The sequence below is a fragment of the Urocitellus parryii genome, chromosome 3, assembly GCF_045843805.1.
Source record: "Urocitellus parryii isolate mUroPar1 chromosome 3, mUroPar1.hap1, whole genome shotgun sequence".
Taxonomy (NCBI): Eukaryota; Metazoa; Chordata; class Mammalia; order Rodentia; family Sciuridae; genus Urocitellus; species Urocitellus parryii.
Window position 1 is genome coordinate 56414359 of NC_135533.1, and position 21091 is coordinate 56435449.

The 21091-nt window shown below is 40.4% G+C and overlaps 1 protein-coding gene and 1 pseudogene across 5 annotated transcripts in view; one reads left to right on the forward strand and one right to left on the reverse strand.

Moving 5' to 3' along the window:
• The first annotated feature begins 617 nt into the window (after positions 1-617).
• Srpk2 (SRSF protein kinase 2) overlaps positions 618-21091 on the forward strand; it is a 239399-nt gene continuing 218925 nt past the window's right edge. For 3 of the 5 annotated variants that reach the window (XM_026395740.2, XM_026395743.2, XM_026395744.2), the window contains exons 1-2: positions 1132-1235; positions 1326-1380. In XM_026395740.2, coding sequence (XP_026251525.2) covers positions 1220-1235; positions 1326-1380 — 71 coding nt within the window. In that variant the 5' untranslated portion in view covers positions 1132-1219. Of the gene's footprint in view, positions 745-1131; positions 1236-1325; positions 1381-21091 lie in introns of those variants that run through there. The other 2 variants (XM_026395749.2, XM_026395741.2) reach the window with 2 other exon arrangements.
• On the reverse strand, positions 9400-9825 carry LOC144253592 (small ribosomal subunit protein eS12 pseudogene; annotated as a pseudogene).

The following is a 21091-nucleotide window of genomic DNA, read 5'->3' on the forward strand; positions in this document are numbered from 1 at the left end:
TACTTTTCAGTAGGTGTGATAGTTTTGAAAATAAAATACTTGAGAAAGTAAAATCTCAATTCCAGCAGCATGTTTTGTTGGGCTTAATATTTTTAGAGTAAGATTAACCATTTGGTGGGTTAAGGAAACAGTTGTATAACCAAGGAGGGAGTTAATGATCAAGATGTTTATCTTTCAAAACTACTGTAATTATTTAAAGAAACAAGAGAACACTGTGATTATCATTCTTGTGTCATTATCAACTTTATTCACATTTTTATTAGGTAGCCTGGTTAAGTGGAAAGTGGAACCACACAGGCCTGAATTTGGATCCTGGCTGGGGTGAATTATTTAACCTCTCTAAGACTCAGTTTCTTCATTGCAAAATGGAAAAAATAACTACTTGGCGTGATTGTAAATTGTTATCACATGGTATTTACAACGCTGTACAGAAGCTTCATTCTACTTTCAACGCTATCTGCATCTTTTCCTTCATTAAACTCATGCCGTCCCTTGGGGTATGCAAAGGTGAAAGAAAATGACTTCTCCAAGGTCACACAGCAAATCCAGGACCCAGGTTTCCCAGCTTTTGGTCCAGTGCCCTTTCCACGCCCGCCAGAAGGGAGGAAGCGGCGCTCATGGGGATGCAAGGATGTAGAGGAGCAAAGGGAGAGAAGAGGCCGCGGGAAGAGAGGTGGTGTGAGACCCGCGGAGGCGCGGGTCAAGGAAGGGCGCATGGAGAGGCGTGCGGCGCGACCGGCCGGGGTGCGGACGGGAGAGGCGGTGGCTGCAAAGGGAGGGTCGCGAGGGCAGGGGGCGGGTGCTGAGGGAGGCGGTGGGCCTAGGCCGGCCGCAAGGGCTCAGGAAGCCGAGGCCCGAGCCTTGGGCTGGGGAGGGGGAGACTGTGGGTGTAAGTGGACGCCAGTGAGTGTGGGAGGTGGCCACTTTTGCATAGGTGGGCAGGCCGAATGGGCGCGGGGCTCTGGGCAGGGGCGCGGCGCGGGGGTCCAGATCCCCCCCACCCAGGGCCGGTGAGTGGGGGCGGGGCGGGGGCGGGGCCGGCCGGGGGCGGGTCTTATTGGGCCCCCGCGGGAGCGGCGGCGGCGGCGGCGCCTGCGCGGTTCCCGCCTCCTCCCGGCTGGCGGAGCTAGTGGAGGCTGCAGCCCGGCTCGGCTGGGCTCCCGCGTCGCCTCTGCCGCCGCCGCCGCGAAGCCCCCCGCCCAGCTTCCGCCGCGTCAGGATGAGCTCCCGGAAAGGTGAGTGGCCCGCGGCGTTCCCTCCTTCCAGCCACGCGGCCCCTCAGGCCGGCCGGCCCGACCGTTAATGTGTGTCTTGTCTTTCCCTAGTGCTGGCCATTCAGGCCCGAAAACGGAGGCCGAAAAGAGAGAAACATCCGAAAAAGTGAGTCCACGCTGCGCTCATCCCCGGGCCCCCACCCCCGCCCCGTCGGGGGCAGTTTGCGACCGCGCAGAGGAAAGTTGCGGGGTTCTCCGGGCCGGCGGGCGGGCTAGTCCCCCGGGACGCCGGCGCTCGGTTCCTGCGCGCCCCGCGGGCGACCGGGGGGAGGGGCGGCGGGCGGGGGAGGGGCACCTGGGCCCGCGGCCGGCCCGCGGCGCATCCCCGGAGCCCAGACCCCGCTGGCGGGTGGCTCAGGCCGTCGGAGGCGAACGGGGAGGGGGTCGGTGAGAAGGCGCCGGGCGTGCGCGCCCCTCCCTTGCGCTCCGGGCTAGTCCGGGGGTCTCGGGCCCTTCCCGGGAGGGACCGCGGCTCCGGCTTTCTACTCCGGGTGCACCGGGTGCGGGCGTGAGGCGGCTGTGCGGCTCCCACCTGGACAACCCGGCCAAAGAGGAAGAGGACCCGAGTGTGTGAGAATGTACCGCCTCCTCTTCCTCCGGGTCCCCGCCTCTCGGCCTTTCTGCTGAAAACCGAGCTGGTTGTCAAAGTGGTTTGCCTCGGGCGTATTCCTGGCGCGAGTTCAGCTCTCAGACCTGTGCGTTTCGGCGCTCGGGTTTTATTCGAAACTTTCTGCTTGGGTCGAGTGTGACTTAGTGCGCGGCGGCCGCGATCGGGTCTCCAGCTGCGCGGGGCGGTGGGCGTGTGCGCGGGCGGGCTGCCCTCTCATTGTGCCGGGGACTGGATCTGTAGCCTGGTGATATTTCAGAACGTGCCAGTGCCAGCCACCTCCAGCCTGGCCTCGCATCCTAGTTGGGCGGCCGCTGCCTGAGAAGCTTTTCCTGGAGAGCTGCTCGGAGACTGCAGGGCGCCTCTGGGTCGGCCCCCTTTCCTCTAGCTTAGTTCTTAATCTACCAGCATTCAACATTGTTACATCTTACTCAGTTTTGTAGTTTCGCTCTTTCTTTTGAGCAAGAAACCTGTGTGGTAACTTTGGTACTTAGGGAAACGATAGTCTAGCATCACTGTCATCTTTAATAAAGTAGTGAAAGCATTTCTGTTTGTTTCCTTTGGGGGGTACCCTGCAGCACTGCTAGACTTTTCCTTTTCGTGTTGGTTGATGCCTAGCTAATTTCCTATCCATTGGTGGCATCTAGGAAAACTTTCAAAAGTCATTACTTATGTGTTGATCTTTTATGACTGGACTTTTTGTTTTTCATTTAAAACTAAGTATGAAAGTATTTTTAGGGGTTCACAAAATGTGAATATTAGTACCTTCTTAAATATCTTTTAAAAAATTATTAGGGAAAAGCACCTGCTATTATTATTATTACTTGAAGGACCAGAGATTAAATATTAGATATTGTGTTCTCTCCGCTTTGTGCCCCTGCTTTGCGGTACTGGAGATTGAAGTCATGGGTGCTTTACCACTGAACTACATCTTTGCGCCCCCCCCCCCTTAAAATTATTTTTTTAGTTGTAGTTGGACACTGCTTGCTTATTTATTTATTTATTTATTTCGCTGAGTATCGAGCCCAGGGCCAAGCATGTGATAGGTGAACACTCTACCGCCCAGCCACAACCCCTGCCCTGGCCCTTTTTATTTTTTTTATTTTGAGACAAGGTCTTGGGTCTTGTGAAATTGCTTAGAGCCTCATTAAGTTGTTGACCAAACTTGAGGTCCTCCTGGAGTTATTGGGATTACTGGCTTGCAGCACTGCTTCTGGCTGGATATTGGATTTAAAAAAAATATTTATTTTTTAGTTGGACACAATACCTTTATTTATTTATTTATTTATTTTATAAGTATTTTTTAGTTTTTTTGGTAGACACTATGTATTTTATTTTTATGTGGTGCTGAGGATTGAACCCAGTGCCTCATGCAGTGGTAGGCCAGCGCTCTACCACTGAGCCACAACCTCAGCCCCTTATTTATTTATTTTTATGTGGTGCTGAGGATCACACCCAGGGACTCAAACATGCTAGGCTGCTGAGCCACAACCCCAAGCCCCGCCCCCCTCAATTGAATTTTTAAGGTGTTGAAACAGTGGATTTGTTGGGCTCTGTGGTGCCCAGGGCCTGTAATCCCAGCAGTTCTCAAGGCTGAGGGAGGCTGAGGAAGGATTGTGAGTTCAAAGCCAGCCTCAGCAAAAGCCAGGAGCTAAGCTACTCAGTGAGACCCTGTCTCTAAATTACATACAAAATAGGGCTGGGGTTGTGACTCAGTGGTTGAGTGCCCCTGAATTCAATGCTTGGTACCAAAAACAAAAACAGAACTAAACAAAAACAGCTAGTTATGAAATGAACTGGCTTGACTGCAAGGTAATTAGCAAGCAGAAGGGACTCACCCCAAATACACAACTGATTTTTGAGGCACTACCATTTCTTTGAAAAAAGACATTTAAGATAATTGCTTCAGACAGGGGTAGCTCAGTGGTAGAGTGCTTGCGCTACATGTGCAAGGCTTGGGGGTCTATCCCTAGTATTCTCCCCCCTAAAAAATTTGCTTGATAAAATTTATTCATGTGTTAAATAAGTATTTACCTTAGGAAATTGTGAGAGAGCTTTGAACAAGACAGCTCCTCATGAAGCTTATGTTTATGGAGATGTGGGAGAACCACAGAGGATGACAAATAAGAAAGATAATTTCAGATTAGGACTAGAAGGAAAATTATTTTGGGGCACCTTCAGTAATACTTAGTGTAGATGACATTTGAATACTGTGCCAGTCACTGCTGATTGCTTATGTGCATTTATACTTAGTGAGCTAGGCATTAAGAAACGGTATTAACAACATGCCCATCTTTAGGTTGAGTCTAGGCAGCTTGGGAGCAGAGTTCTTATTCAACTCTGAGGAGGTGACATTTAAGTAGAAGGTAGAATGAGGAGATGAGAATGTGGCAAAGGCCTGGGGAGGAGTGGGCTGGGGCAAGGTTAGGGTGCCAGAGTGACTCAGAGGTAGATCAGAAGCAGGAGTTGGAGTGTGTAGAGCCCCATCGGCCATGGAAGGCTCATGTCTGGGAGGGAAAGGCTCTGATTCTTTTTTAAAGAGCATTGACTGATATGTGAAGGATAGGTTGTGGAGATGGGAATTAGTAATAGAAATTGGGAGCTGGCCTGTAGGTGGGAAATGAGGTCACTTGCATTGGATGCACGGAGTGACACTAGAGGGACTTCAGGAGACTTGTGGTCTTGAGGTATTCCTCACTTTACAGATAGTTCTGCCAGTTAAGGTTGCACAGCTTTGTCTGGATCAGAATTCAGCTCTCCTGATGCCTACCAAGTGCTTTTGCTTTTTGATGAAGTCTCCAGAGGAGAAAAGGAGTTGGTCTAATTTTAAACTATATTAATATTAATATGGTAAAGTAATTATGTGACTATATGGTCTTGGTTTGATGCATTGTGATTTACTTTTTAAAAAAAGTCTAAATTTATTTTTGAGATTGGGTAATGCTATGTTATCCAGACTTTTCTTGAACTCCTGGGCTCAGGTGATCCTCCTACCTAAGCTATTATTTTGTTTATTTAGTTATTACCCAGTTACCCAAGTAGCTGGGTGTATGCCACCAGGCACAGTTCAGTGTGATCTACTTTTGTGATTTTTCTACTTGTATATGCAAGCTGGCTCATCATTAATTTTAGATCATTCAAGTCCATGAGCTTTATGAGTTAAGTCAATTCTTAGAGACTCTTTTTAATTGTTAGTAATATTCTCTATTTAGTTGAGCCAAAATTTTTAATTTTTGCAGTGCCGAGGATTGAACTTAGAGCCTTGCACATGCTAAATGCATCCATGTTCTACCACTGAGGAATACTTTCAACCCAAGTCAAAATTTAAATCTTGTTATATTGTTCCAGTAAGTTTATTTTGCTAATTATTAATAATACTATAATGCGAGTAGCAAGCAGCAGGGAAGTACTTTAGTGTCATTCAATCATGAATTTTTATGATTTAGCTAAATTTTACAGCTTGGTATAGATTTTTACCTTAGGGCATTTGAATATGTACATTAAAAAAAATTAAGGTTCATTCATTTGTTGATCTCCCCATCACTCCCCCCCCCCCCTTTTTGAGGTGTAGAAATTGAACTCAGGGCTTCATGCATGCTAAGTATGTGTTCTACCACTGAACTACATCCCCAAACACATAAGTCTTTTATTGAGACATAATTGCCATAATATTAAATTTATCTTGTAGTGAGTTGGGTGTGGTGGTATACTCCTGCAGTTTGGAGGTTGAGGTGGGAGCATCCCTTGAGTGCAGTGAGTTCTAGACCAACCTGGGCAATAAACAGGCCTAATAAGGTACTTTTTTAAAGCTACAATTCACTGAGTTTTAGTCCCTTCACAAGGTATGTATAGTTATAACTATTATCTAATTCCCTAAAGATTTTACCACCCCAGGAAGAAAGCAGTTACTCTGTTTCCTTTAACCACAGCAATCACTGCCTGCCTTCCTGCCTGCCTTTTCTTTGCCTCCCCTTTTTCTCTCCTCTTTGTTTCTTTCTTTCTTTCTTGAACTAAGGGTTGAATTTAGGCCCCCAGACATGCTAAGCTAGTGCTGTACAACTGAGCTACATCCCCAACTTTTTAAAAAAAATATTTTTAGTTGTAAATGGACACAATACTATTGTTTTGTTTATTTAGTTATTTAGTTTTTTTATGTGGTACTGGGGATGGAACCCAGTGACTCACTTGTGCTAGGTGAGCGTTCTACCACTGAGCCACAACCCAACCCTTTTTTATTTTATTTTGAGATAAGGTCTTGCTAAGTAACAGGCTGAATTGAATTTGCCAACTTCTAGCTTCAGTCTCCTAAGTAGCTGGGATTACCCAGCATATGCCACCATGTATGACTACTGATGTACTTGCTGCTTCTATGGACTTGCCTATTCTGGATATTTCATATTAAATAGAATCTCGTAATATGTGACCTTGTATTTAGTTTGTTTCTTTAGCATAATGTTTTTAAGGTTCATCCTTTTGTAGCATGTTTTGGTATTGTATTCCTTTATTTTGCAAGTAATATTCCATTACATTGAATAATACCACCTTTTGTTTATCAGTTCATCCATTATTAGGCATAGTAGCTGTTTCAACTTTTGGGCTGTAAATTTACTTTTGAACTTCTTTTAAACCTTTTTATTTTGGGATAATTTGATTCACAGAAGTTGCAAAAATACTGCAGTATTTTCATTTAGCCCTCCTCCCATGGTGGTATCTTACAAAACATAGAATATTATAGACCAGAAAATTGAGATTGATACAATTTATTCTTTTTTTCTTTTTGGATATTGGAGAATTAAACCCAGGGGCACTATACCACTGAGCCACATCGCCAGCTGTATTTTATATTTTATTGAGAGACAGGGTCTTACTGAGTTGCTCAGCGCCTCACTTTTGCTGAAGCTGGCTTTGAACTCGGGATCCTTCTTCCGCAGCCTCCCAAGCTCCTGAGATTATAGGCATGTGCCATCATGCCTGGCACAATTTATTCTTCTTCTTTTTTTTTTTTTTTGGTGGTGCTGGGGATTGAACCCAGGGCCTTGTGCATGCTAGGCAAGAAAAATTTTGTAGTTGTAGGTGGACAGAATGCCTTCATTATATTTTCTTTTTTAAAAAATGTGTTAAGGATCAAACCTAGCACCCCACACATGCCAGGCAAGTGCTCTGCCACTGACCCCAGCCCCTTATTCTTCTTCTTTTTTTTTTTTTTTGCAGTGCTAGGTATTGTACCCAGGGCCTTGTGCATGCTAGGCAAGCATTCTACACCTTATTCTTAATTCAAGAACAACTATTTGTACTTTTACCAGTTTTTATATGCATTTCTTCCATGTATGTATTTCTATCGAATTTTATCATTTGTGTGGATTAGTGTACTCAAAGCTATCAGGATGCAGAACTGTTTTATCACCACATAGAATTACAAGGGTAACTTGTAACCCTCTAATTGTTATACTTTCCCCTTAACCCAGCCTGTGGTGAGTGCTGCTGATCTGTTCTCTGTCACTAGCCACTTTGAGAGTGTTATGTAAACAATTATATGTAACCTTTAAAAATTTTTTTTTTAGTTGGATGTGATACTTTCATTTTATTTATTTATTTTTATGTGGTGCTGAGGATCGAACCCGGGGTCTTACATGTGCTAGGCTAGCGCTTTACCTCTGAGTCACAACCCCAGCCCATCAGTGTCTTTTTAAAAAAATTTTAAATTTATTGTTCAGTGGATACATAAAAACAAAAATTGTGTGTATTAATGGGGTACCATTTTATGTTTCAGTACCTGTATATATTGTGTGATGTTTAAGTTGGGAGGTAAACATATCTTCCTCAAACATCTATCATTTTTTTAAAGTATTCTTTTTTTTTTTTTAATTATTTTTTACTTGTAGTTGGACAGGACAGAATATATTTATTTATACGTGGTGCTGAGGTACAAACCCGGGGCCTTGCGTGTGCTAGGCAAGTGCTCTACCGCTGAGCCACAATCCTAGCCCCGGAAGCATTCTTTTTTTTAACCTTTATTTTTATTTTTATGTTGTGCTGAGGATCAAACCCAGTGCCTCACATGTGCTAGGCAAGCACTCTACCACTGAGCCACAATCCCAGTCCCAACATTCGTCATTTCTTTATGGTGAAAACATTCAAAATCCTTTCTTTTAGGTTTTTGAACAGCACATTAGTGTTATTTGTAGTCAGTAGCACACCAAAACTTCTCATTCTAATGTAACTGTAACTCATTGATCAACCTTTTCCCATACCTAATTCTTTCCTACTTTCTCCAGCCTCTGGTAATCACCATTCTACTTAACCTCTGTGAGATCAGCTTTTGTGTGTGAGATCATGCAGTACTTGTCTTTCTGTACCTGGCATATTTCGCCTAACATAATGCTCTTCAGTTCTATTCAAGTTGTCCCAAATGATAGGATTTCACTTTTTTTTTTTTGTGGTTGAATAGTATTCCATTGTGTATGTGTACCACATTTTATTTTTCTTTATTCATCCAGTTGATGGCACTACTTAGGTGTTTCCATTTCTTCGCTACTGTGAACACAGTGCTGTAATAAACATTGAAGTGCAGATGTCTCTTCGATGTACTGATTTTATTTCTTTTGGATTATACCCAGTAGTGAGATACTGGATCATATGCTAGTTCTCTTTTTAGTTTTCAAGGAGCTTCAGTAATGGCTATACTAATTTCCATTCCCAGCAGCAGTGTATAGGGGTTCCCTTTCTCGACATCCTTGTTAATACTTGTTACTTTTTTTTTTCCCCCCAGTAATGGAGATGGAACCAGGGCCTCTGCATGCTAGGCAAGTGCTCTACCAGTGAGCTACACCTCAGCCTCTTTAAGTATTTGATAAAAACCCTCCTGATAGTGTGAGATGATATCTTCACTGTGGTGTGTGTGTGTGTGTGTGTGTGTGTGTGTGTGTGTATTCTCCTTTGGTACTGGGGATTGAACCCAGAGACACTTTATCGCTGAGCCATATCCCCAGGCCCCTTTTAAAATTTTATTTTGAGAAAAGGACTAACTGAATTGCTGTGGCTGGCTTTGAACTTGGAATTCTTCTGCCTCCACCTCCTAAATAGCTGGTATTACAGATGTGTGCCACAGTGCTGGACCTTTCTTCATAAGTCTGTAGCCTTCCTTAGTTGTAGAAGCCTTATTACCAGCCAAGAGTAAAGGTAGAATAGCTTCACCTAGTTTCCTGGGGGGGGGGGGGGCGTAGAATCATTTATGTAAATAGTCATTGACAGAGAATTTCTTCCCTTTTATGTTTTGGAGTTGTGTGTGTCTCCAAGGGAACTTTTCTGATTGAGTTTGTATCTTAAGGTATTTTATGTACCTTAATATAAATTAGCCCTATTTATAAGTCTCCTCAATTTCCCAGTGAGAAGATTAAAATTTTGTGACAATTTGATTATACAAAATTTATGGATGTAGGTGAAATAGCATAATTATTCAACTAAGTTAGTTACAAATATACTGAAATTCACAAAGTTCTACCCTAATTTATTTATCTTTTAATTAATTTTTTTTGAGGAATGTGAACCAAAAATATATTTGCTCATATCTTTTATTGGAAGGTACTCTTCAGTGACATCCTTGGCCTGAGATTCTTTGCCATAGTCCTAACCAGTACACAACCGTAACCAACCATTTACAGGGTTTGCCCTCCCAATCAGTTTTACAGAGGCCTACCCATTCTCCTAGTTGTCATCATCCTTAATTAGGTTGATTTGGTGCTCAGAACAAAGGGCCTCCACCAATTTGACATACATGGGCTCATTACAGTTGGATGCAAGCACACAAAGATGGTCCTGGTGCTTGTTTAAGGCTTCGGCAGCTTCTTGAATTCCACGTGTAAGGCCTTTGTGGATGAGGGTGGTCTTTAGCAACTCTTGTAAAGCAGTATTGACGTCCATTGCACCTCCAGCAGCAATGCCTTCCTCTGCATGGCGGTGTCTATCCTAATTTAGAAAGCCCACTTTTGTTTTATGAAGATGTTTTATTCATATCCCCCACCTTTTTTTTTTTTTTTTTTGGGTGGTGTCAGGAATTAAATCCAGGGCATCCTGCATGCGAGGAAGCATTCCACAATTGAGCTACATACGTCCAACCCTTATTCTGACATTTTTCATTTGCAACATAAATGATTATTATCCTTAGTAATGCTTTTTGAATCACTTAAATGGCTTTGCACTTTATTTTTTAAAATGGTAAGTTTACAGAAAAATACAAAGAAAGCACATGATATATATTTCAGTCCATACTGCTGGGAGATACAGCATGTCTTGAATCCATACATGATGTTGATACTAGATATTTTTCATACACACACACACACACACACACACACACACACATATTGTTGTTGTTGTTGTATTGGGGATTGAACCCAGGGGTGGTTTAGCACTGAACTAGGTTCCTGGCCCTTTTTGTGTTTTATTTTGAGACAGTCTTGCTAAGTTGTCCAAGGTGGCCTCAAACTTGTGATTCTCCTGCCTCAACCTCCTGAGTGGCTATGTTTACAGGTGTGTGCCACTTTGCTCTTCTATGTTTTATATATCTTATATTTTTGCAAATTGTTTACAAAACAATGGGAGAGTTTTTGCTTTCATTTATTTTGTGGAGTTTGTTATTCTTGCAGTTTAATGAGTAACTGGCTGTTTTAAAGTGATTTCAAAAAAGGCTAGTGTACAGTATACCTTGGTCATACCTTGGGGAGTAGTTTAAAAAATGTGTTAAGTTTACCTGCCACTTTTAAAATTGGTTTTGCTAGGTTGATGTCTCTAAGTTCCCCACATTTGTATTGATTTAAGTGATTTCAGACTTGAGTTTTTTGAACTTTGGAGCATTTCTCAGCCGAGGACTCCACCAGGCCATGTTCCTCTAGGGATATATACTCCCTTTGTTACTCAGGGCACAGTTTATTTTACCATCAGCCAGCATAGCCATCACTGCTGTATTCCAGTTGTTTATTTCTCTCTGTCTTTTTTGTCTTTATTGTATTAAAAAATAAGATGATTGAGGGAACGGTCTATTATAAGAAAAGCTTTGTAAAGACTGGAATACTAGGAAACTTTTATTCAAGGGGTAATTTTTTGGAAAAAGATATTTTAAAAATATTTTTTAGTTGTTGGTGGACCTTTATTTAATTTATTTATTTATAGGTGGTGCTGAGAATCAAACCCAGTGCCTCACACATGGTAGCCAAGTGCTTCACCACTGAGCTACAACCCCAGTGGCTGGAAAAAGATCTTGACTTATCCTGAGTTCTTAGCCTTAGTAGATAAATCTTAAGATATGTGGATGTTTTGTCACCTGTGTTTTTATCAAGTTCTCCATTAAATATCTTTATAGTTAAATGGTTTTGCTAATGTGCTTAAAATTAATAAGTGGTTTGTCAATTCCAGAGTGCATTTGTTTCATATCTCTTGGGCAAAATTATGTCTAAACATTTTTAGACATAATTTTCAAGTGGGGGTTTTAAATTGTGTGGCCTAAAAGTGTAGGGATAAGAGGGAATATCCGGATTATATTGTCAAATGCTTTAAACCTGGGTATGTTTAAGATACAATACTGTCATTCACTTTAGCTGGACATACAGTGTGGGTCCCCTAATCTCCTGTGCTGCTGATATTTGTAGATGTGTCTCTGGATGGACTGGTTCAGTAGATAGAGTGAGGACAAATTTAAGGGTTACAGGTTTAGTTGAGAAGCACAGGTTTAGTTGAGATACAGTAAAGACGGAAAATCTGCTTAAAAGAGATTGCTGGCTTTTGGCAATCCTTACTTGTATGCCTGGAAATTTCCTTTGGTCACTAGGTGCTGCCACTGCTTCTGATATTCAGGGTATAAAGGTTGATGTTACTGTTTCTGCTGCCTGCTGGCTCTTGCAGCCATCCGAATAGGGAATCTTTTTTTTTTTTTTAATTTTTTTAGTTATACATGGGCACAATATCTTTTGTTTATTTATTTTTATGTGGTGCTGAGGATCGAACCCAGGGTCTCACTTGAGAGGCGAGTGCTCTACCGCTGAGCCATAACCCCAGCCCCGGAAATCTTACCATGTTATTTTTATTTCTAGAATATCCTATTGGTCATTTTTTTTTTTTTTTTTTTGCAGGGATAGAGGAATGAGACATATTGCGTTTTATCATAAAAAAGATGTTACTGAATGTTAATTGCAAAATCAAAGTAAAATTTGACTACATCTTTTGCAGATGAAATTTACTGCACATGGTGGATCTGAGGATGCATGAAGTGGTAGGGACTTTAGAGAGCTCTTGGAGCTGTGCTTTTCATCTTTTATAAAAGCACAAATTTAAAGAGCAGAACTTTTGTCGGGCACAGTGGTGTAATCCTATAATCTTAGCGATTTAGGAGGCTGAAGCAGGAGAGTTGCAAATTCAAAGCCAACTTCAGCAATTTAGCGAGGCCCTGAGCAACTTAGCAAGACCCTGTCTCAAAATAAAAAAGTAAAAAGGGCTGGGGATGTAGCTTAGTGGTTAAGCACTTTGGGTTCAATCCCTGGTACCAAAAAAAGAAAAGAAAAAAAAGCAGAATTTTTACAGTAAAATCTAAATAGACCTCTTTCTATATAAAATGGAGGAAGTATCTCTATTCTGGGAGAATTGGCAGTTAACAGCTTGGTCCTAGCCACCTGGCCTGCCTCTCGCCCACTTAGTGTTCCCTGAGGCTGCAGCTTAGAACAGTTTGAAAACCCACTGTCTTAAAAGCATTCCATATTTCCCCTGAAGTGAAGTCCTGAGGACTGAGTTACTCAACAAAAGTCACTTATCCATTTAGTGTCTCAGCCAGCTTTGTGCTGGATTAGAATCTTGGATTCTAATTCAATGGTCTTTGAATCTACTGAACTGTAGGGAAGATAAGCCATTTAGGGACTGATAAAATTTCTAATCCTCAAAGAGATTAAAGTCTTAATTTTTAATCTTTCCTTTCTTGGGAGGAAAAAACTGCATTCTTTTTCTCTGAATGGAGACTTTTACATGACACATGGGTCTGTACTATTTTATCATGTGCATATTTGGTAAGCATGTGATAGAAGATGCTTTATGTAGAAAATCTTAAGAAACGCTTAATATACAGGAAGATAGTTTTAAAAATATATAACTATGTTTTCTACCTTAAATATATCAGTTTTTAAAAATTTATTTTACTTTTTGTGGTGCCGGGGGTTGAGTCCAGGACCTTGTGCGTGCTAGGCAAGTGCTGTGGCACTGAGCAACTCCCTTAGTCCCCAAATTAATTATTTTTTTAGTATTAGGGATTGAACCCAGAGGTGCCAACCACTGAACCACATCCCCAGCCTTTTTATTTTTACTTTTTTATACAGGGTCTTGCTAAGTTGCTGAGTCTGACTTTGAACTTGTGATCCTCTTGCCTCAGCCTCCTGATCTGCTGGGATTACAGGCATGCACCACATGCACAGCCCTATGTTTTAAATGATAACATAAAAACATAAAGTTGTATATATTAGTGGGGAACTGTATAATGTTTTGATACATATATATGTATATTGTGTGATGCTTAGATCAGATTAAACATATGTATCCCATTTTATTTATTTATTTAGCTGGGGATTGAACCCAGGGCCTCTCACTTGCTAAGCAAGCACTGTATCTCAGAGCTTCATTCATCTTCCTACCCTTTATGGTGAAAACTTTCAAAATCCTTTCTTCTTTTTGAAATGTGCAGTTCATTATTATTATCTATAGGAACCTAAAAACTTTTTTTTCAGCGGGGGGTGGGGGGGAGTACTAGGGATTGAATTCAAGGGTGCTCTACCACTGAACTGAGCTTCATCCCCAGCTTTTTATTTTTTATTTTGATATGGATTCATAGAGCTGCCCAGGCTGGCCTCGAATTTGTAATCCTCCTACCTCATCCTTTGGAGTCTCTGGGGGATTGAACCAAGTGCTTTGTGCATGCAAGGCAAGCCCTCTACCAATTGAGCTATATTCCCCAGCCCTTAATATTTTGTTTATCAGTAGCTGCAAGGCTAAGACTTTATAAAGTATATAGCATTGCGGGCATGACCAGTAACAGCAGAAATGATCTCCACTGTTTCTAACTACCAACCATCAAAGTCTTTGTGATCAGATAAATTTCACTTTTAGAGGATCCTAAGCTTTGTAACTTTACTCTCTTCAAGTTTTAAATCCCATTATTGAAAAATATGCTTCCCTCATATGGGCAGACGCAGTCACTGAATTTTCTAGAGAAGATGCTATAACTTCCAATTTCCCCAAGACTGTTTATCTTTGACTGTTTTTTCTGAAGTCTGATAGAACTACCAGAGGCAACTAACCAGGGTTTCAGTTTTGTTTTGTTTTCCCTTTTTCTTTTAATTATTTTCTGGTCTTGCTGGGAATTTGAACCCCAGACCTGGCACATGCTGAACATGTGCTCTCCCCTATGCCACCAGCATGGGATTCTGGTTTTGATGGCATTACTTTTATCAGTGGTAGTAGGTAAGTTAAAAAAACAAAACAAAACAGAACTGTTAAGGGGTTGGGGTTATAGCTCAGTGGTAGAGCACTCACCTAGCATGTGTGAGGCACTGGGTTCAATCCTCAGCACCACATAAAAATAAGTAAATAAAGTCGTGTTCATCTACAACTAAAGAAAAGTATATAAAAAATGGTTAAAAGGCTCAATTTCTTCTTCTTCCTAAAGTAGATTAATAAAACCTACTTTTCAGAGTCATGAGGATTAATGAGATAATACTTATCTTTTGTATGGTACATCATAAGTGTAAGTAGTAGCTTTTTTTGTGTGTGTTTCAGTTGTATTTTTGAGAATTTTTAGAATGGGAAGAAAGAAAAGCTATGAAATTATAAACTTTTATTAAGCATCTAACATAAGTATGCTTTTTAATTTTGGTCAACCTTATCTTTATTTTTCTTATCACCTTCATAAGTTATTTAGAATAGCTATGTCAACTTAGCATAGGTTTTCAAAGTGAGTTCAGAACAGCACAGTTACCATCAGTTCTAGACATCATGAAGAAATAGTCATTGTTTATAGCAAGTGAACTCTGTCAGGTCTGTGGTTTCATATTTGACTAAGGGGGAAGGGAGGGGATTAAGATGATAAATAAATGGTTGATTCCAGCTGTTTTTAAAAATTATTAATTTAATTATGATAAAATTTTTAATTTTTCTTTCCCTTCTTCTTTTGGATTTGGACCCAGGGCCCTCACCACTGATTACATTTCTCCAGCCCCCCCCCTTTTTTTTTTATAAATTAAAAAAAATTTTAGTTGTTGACAGATCTTTATTGTATTCATTTGTTTATATGTGGTGCTGAGAATTGAACCCAGTACCTCACACATTCCAGGTAAATGCTCTACCACTGAGCCACAGCCCCAGCCCTCCAGTCCCCCCCCTCCCCGTTTTAAAAAAATATTTGTTTTTTAGTTGTAGCTGGACAGAATACCTTTATCTAGCTATCTATCTATTTATTTATGGGGTGCTGAGGATTGAGCCCAAGGCCTCGAACGTGCTGGGCGAGCGTTGGGCGAGCGTTCTACTGTTGAGCCACAACCCCAACCCTCCACAACCCCAGCCCTCCACAACCCCCTTTTTAAGACAGAGGCTCCCTAAGTTTTTCAGTTGGCCTTGTGATTGAGATCCTCCTGCTTCAGCCTCTGAAGTAGCTGGATTGCAGGTGTGTTCCACTGCTCCTGGTTATTTTAAATTTTTCTAATCATGGTATAAGAATTATAGGTAGAAGATCTAAAAAAGAACTATTTTGGTTTCTGTTTCCTACAGTGGTATTCCTTGTTTTGTGAAATAAATATATTTTGGGCAAGGTTGAAAAATCACTTTTTGCTGGATGGTGTGGCTAATGCCTTAATCTCAGCAACTCAGGAAGCTGAGGTGGGAGGATTGCAAGTTTGAGGCCAGCCTCAGTAATTTAGCAAGGTCCTAAGTGAGTTAGCGAGATCCTGTATTAAAGTAAAAAATAAAAAGTGAACTGCATCCCCAGCCCTTTGTATTTTTTGAGATGGTGTCTCACTAAGTTAGTTATGCTATACTGCCTTTTTCAAGTGATAAATAAGTCATTCTTATGGAACTTTGGAGTTGGGAGTTCCTTAGTAGTTGCTTAATCCCACCAGATAACAGGATGATTTAGGATTGCCCAGCTAATTAATGGTAGTGAGGGATTTATGACCTATTCATAAAGACAGACAAGTAAACAACAGTGACATAAAGTGGAATGGAATGTTAGCAAATAGGAGTATAGTTATTGCACTTTGTAAAATTAAGGGAAGAATCAGCCAATTGTGTTGATGGTTATAGCCAAGAGGATGTTATATTCTAAGGGTATAGGTTTCTTTTTCTCTCTTTCTTTTTTGTTGTGGTACTGGGGATTCAATCCCGAGTCCCTCTACCACTGAGCTATATCCCTAGGTGGCCCCCCCCCCCCCCCCGCCGCCTTTTTTCTTTTTACTGAGGTAAAAAGAAACATGAGTGTTAAGGAGAGAGGGAGATGTCCTACATGTCTCTCTGTACATATGGAAAGTACAGGAGGTTGCAGAAGATGATTTGAATGGAAAAATCAGGAAGCACTATCGTGGTAATGTCAGGGAATTGTTACTTTCTCTATAAGCAATGGGATCATTGCAGATTTTTGAGGATCTGAGTAGCATGATCACCTGCTGAGAAATAGAACTGGTAACTGATGTGAAGGATGGATTGAGGCAGGGTGCGGATTGAACATTTGGAGAGAGTTTTTAGAAGGCTGTTAGTGCCCAGGGGTGAGAGGATGGATAGTTGTGGTAGGAATACAAACGAATGGGATGGAAATATTGGCCTTTGCACAGGTGGGCTCATTAGGAAATTGGCCACTAATTAGATGCTAGATTGTGAGCTCCTAGGGGCAGTACACAACTGCATGCCATGTGTCTCTGGCATCCAGCATGGTGCCTAATATATTGAAAGCAGATGGGGAAAGATTGTAATATGATTTTGGACATTTCATCCTTGATGACTTTAGAGACTGATCTATTAATACAGAGAGAGGGTCAGGGTTGGGAATGGGGAAGATAGCAAAAAGGCATAAAGGGAAAAAGTTTAGTTTTTGTTGAGTTGGAGGTGTGGGGTATTTATATGGAAGTATTAAGCTTATGAAGATTGGGATCTATGAATCAAATGATAGGTGGAGTAGGGGAGTTATCCATAAAAAAGGCCATTTTCATTTTCGAGGGTGAGAATGAAGAAGAGGAACAAGGAGATAACTTTGAGAGACTAGACTGCATTTGAAGGGGCAGAGAGACAATGAGCAGCAGAAGTAAAAGAAATAAGAAAAGAACCATGTTTGTTTATTCTCTGGGAGCCATAGGAAGGGGCAGATTTAGATGAGTGTTGTGCAACAGCAGAACAAATGACCTTAATGAAGACCAGTGAGAAAAAGATTTTGGAGAATTTAGAGCAGCAATGGAGGTGTTCCCTGTTGAATTGGAAATTTTTAAAAGCTTGGCCGTAAGCCTGGGGAAGCTGTTAGTGGAGAGCAGATTAAAGAATTAAGATTTGTAGCAATAAACATTTACTAACCCTTTATTGCATGTTAGGTACCATGCCAAGTGTGGGTCACATTATTCCATTTACTTGTCATAGTGACTCTGGAAAGGTTAGATTAGTGGAGAGATTATTGTAAAATGGGGAGTGTATTTAAAATGAAGTACTTAACTATCTTTCATATTAACAGATGATAAAACTAAGTTTGAGAGATTGCCCCTTATTCCAAGTCACATAGTTTCTATTAATGTGATCTGCAGGGCCTATACTTTCTTTACTGCCAATTTAGATGTCAAGGTGTCAGTCACACACAGAGGTTGTGTTTTTTATGTTTTCTTTCCCAGTTGTATTATTTCCCTATTACCATGTAATGAATTATTGTAAATTTGGTAGTTTAATAAAAACATTTTTCATTTTGTAGTTTCTATGTGTTAGGATTTTGGAGGCAGCTTACTAGCAGTGAGATTCTGGCTCAGGGTTGTAGTCATTTGAAGACTTGGCTGGGGCTGGAGTATCTACTTCCAAGCTGTTGGCAGGAGGCCTTGCTTCCTACCAAGGGGTCCTGTCCTTGAGTGTCCTCATGACTTGTCAGCTGGCTTTGTCTAGAAGGAGTGATTTGGGAGGGATCCAGGAGGAGGCTGCAGTACTTTTTATGACCAACTCTAGGGGTTATTGAGTGTAGCCTACACTCAAGGGAGAATTAGGTTGTGCCCTTTAAAGGGAGGCATGTTAATATGTGAGTATATATATATATTTTTTGGTTTTCTTTCTTTTTTTTTTTATTGGTTGTTCAAAACATTACAAAGCTCTTGACATATCATGTTTCATACATTAGATTCAAGTTGGTTATGAACTCCCATTTTTACCCCAAATACAGATTGCAGAATCACATCTGTTCACCTTGGTAAAGTATAATTGAGAAGGAAAAGCAGTGTGTGAGAAGTTAGAAGACTTGGGTTCCTGACCACCTCCACTGCTTGCTTTCCTTTGAAAGGTGTGGTTTATCCTCCCCAATCCTCTATTTTCCTCCAGGAAAATAGGCACTGAAAACTGCAGTCTTTTCAGTGTGTTATAAAGGAGATAGCAGGGCTGGGGTTGTGGCTTAGTAGTAGAGTGCTCGCCTAGTGTGCATGAGGCACTGAGTTTGATTCTCAGCACCACCTAAAAGTAAATTAAAGATATTGTGTCCACCTAAAACTAAAAAAATAAATATTAAAAAAAAGGAGATAGTAACTAGATGAAATACCTAAGCTGGGCTCTGTAAACTTGAAAGTGGTATGGACTTTGTTAATGGATGTGGCTTCTTACTCTTGTCCTTCCATTTAATAGCTATGTAATCTGAATAGTTGTTTAACTCCTGTGTGAGTCAGTTTCCTCATTTGTAAAACAGTGTTAATTATAGCACCAACCTCATGAGGTTACTGTGAAGTTTAAATTAGAATTCACATGATATATTCAGCATAATACTTGCACATTAGACCAGGCATTGCTTAATAAATAGTGATTTTTAAGACTCCTGTTCCTGCTCATGTCCATTCTGTTGTGTGTTTCTGGACTTTAGATCAGTACTTGACCTTAGGACTTTTACATAGGTATGTATGAAGCACTCTTGATGGTATAGCGAATTAAGTTGTGGCTGTAATTTAATGCTACTATTATTCTCTTTCTAATTACTTCATATGTTCGTGGCAAGTTTTGGTATATTTCAGTAAACTTTTCTTTTTTTTATATTTATTTTTTAGTTGTAGTTGGATACAATATATTTATTTATTTTTATGTGGTGCTGAGGATCAAACCCAGGGTCTGGCATGGAGAGCTCTACCACTGAGCCACAACCCCAGCTCAGTAAACTTTTCTTTTTAAAAGCATATCACTGATTGTGCAGAAGTAGTTTGTGTAGAAAATATTTAACGCATTCTGAATCAAATAGTGTCTTAATTAAGTTTGTCAAGTAGTTATATTCTCATTGATAACTCAGATTTTATGTTATTTCTAGGGGTTCATTGAAAAAGTGTATAGGTTTTCCAGGAAAATTTTCGATTTTGATAACTCTTTCATGGGTAATTGCGACATTTGAGATGTCTTTATTAGGGGTAGTTTAGAGTAATTGCATGAATGAATTAACACACGTGACTTAACAGTAGCTTACTGCAAATGACCTTTGTGAATACCCCACCCCCAACATATTGTCAAATCTATGGCTTCCAGCATGCTAGGCAAACACTCTACCACTGAGCTACACCCCAGCCTGAAACTTCCTCTTAATTCATACAGAATGTTTAAAGGCAGAGTGTTTCTTTTTTTTTTTAAAGTTTCTTATTGTTAAAATATACATAACATAAAATTGATCACCATAGCCCCTTTTAAACAGAGTTAAGTGGTATTAAGTACATTCACATTATTGTGCAACCATTACCACTATCCACCACCTAGAACCTTTTCATAATCCCAAACTGAAACTGTCCCTTTGGTAATTAGAGCTTTGTTTAACATTTTTTTTCACTAATTACTATTATGAAAACAACTTGCTTTTTAAGTGAATGAGACAGGGCTTATTACTTTTTCCTATAGTGGAAATTGACACTGCCTACATAGAGTATTGTTAAAATATATTGTAGCAAGATACCTTTTTAAAGATTTCCAGAGTTTATTTTATTCAATATTTTTAGGAGAAAGCTTCAGTAGCAACAAAATATCATAGATACCTCTTTGGAGATAATTGGAAGTAATTCAATACATGTCAGTTTTCTTTTTAGAAAAATACGTAAAAGCTTGTGACAGAATCAGTTTTCTGTAATCTATAATCTATAATTTATATTTATAGGCCGGGCATGGTGGAGCATGCCTATAATCCCAGCAGTTTGGGAGGCTGAGACAGGAGAATTGTGAGTTCAAAGCCAGCCTCAGCAATGGTGAGGAGCTAAGCAACTCAGACTGTCTCTAAATAAAATACAAAATAAGGCTGGGGATGTGGCTCAGTAGTCAAGTGCCCCGGAGTTCAATCCCAGGTACAAAAAAGAAATTATAAATTTTTATTGTGATTAAAACAGCATAAAACATATATCTTAATAGCTATTAAGTATGCAATTATAGTAGTATAAACTATAAGCATTTTGAAATGTTGTAGCATGTAATAGAATTTCCTCCTTTTTTCCTTTGGCTTGGATTTTGTGTGTGTACAATAGCATAAACTATAAGCAATTTGTTATGTTGTAGCATGTGAGAATTTCCTCTTTTTTTTTTTTTGGCTTGGATTTTGTGTGTGTATGTGTGTATTTGTAATATTTCCTTTTATCTTTAAAGATGAACATAATATTCCCTTGTATTTGCACATATTTATTTAAAACCCAGTCTGTCTCACAGCTAAATAACATTAATTTTACTTTTGTGGGGTAATTTGCAGTACTTTTCTTCCCCATGTATATTTTCTACTTTTTTTTTTTTTCTTTTTTTTTTGATGCTGGGGATTGAACCCAGAGGCACTCAACCATTGAGCCATATCCCCAGCCCTATTTTGTATTTTATTTAGAGACAGGGTCTCACTGAGTCGCTGAGAGCCTCATCGTTGCTGAGACTGACTTTGAACTGGTGATCCTCCTGCCTCAGCCTCCCGATCTGCTGAGATTACAGGCGTGAGCCACTGTGCCCGACTTATTTTCTACTTTTT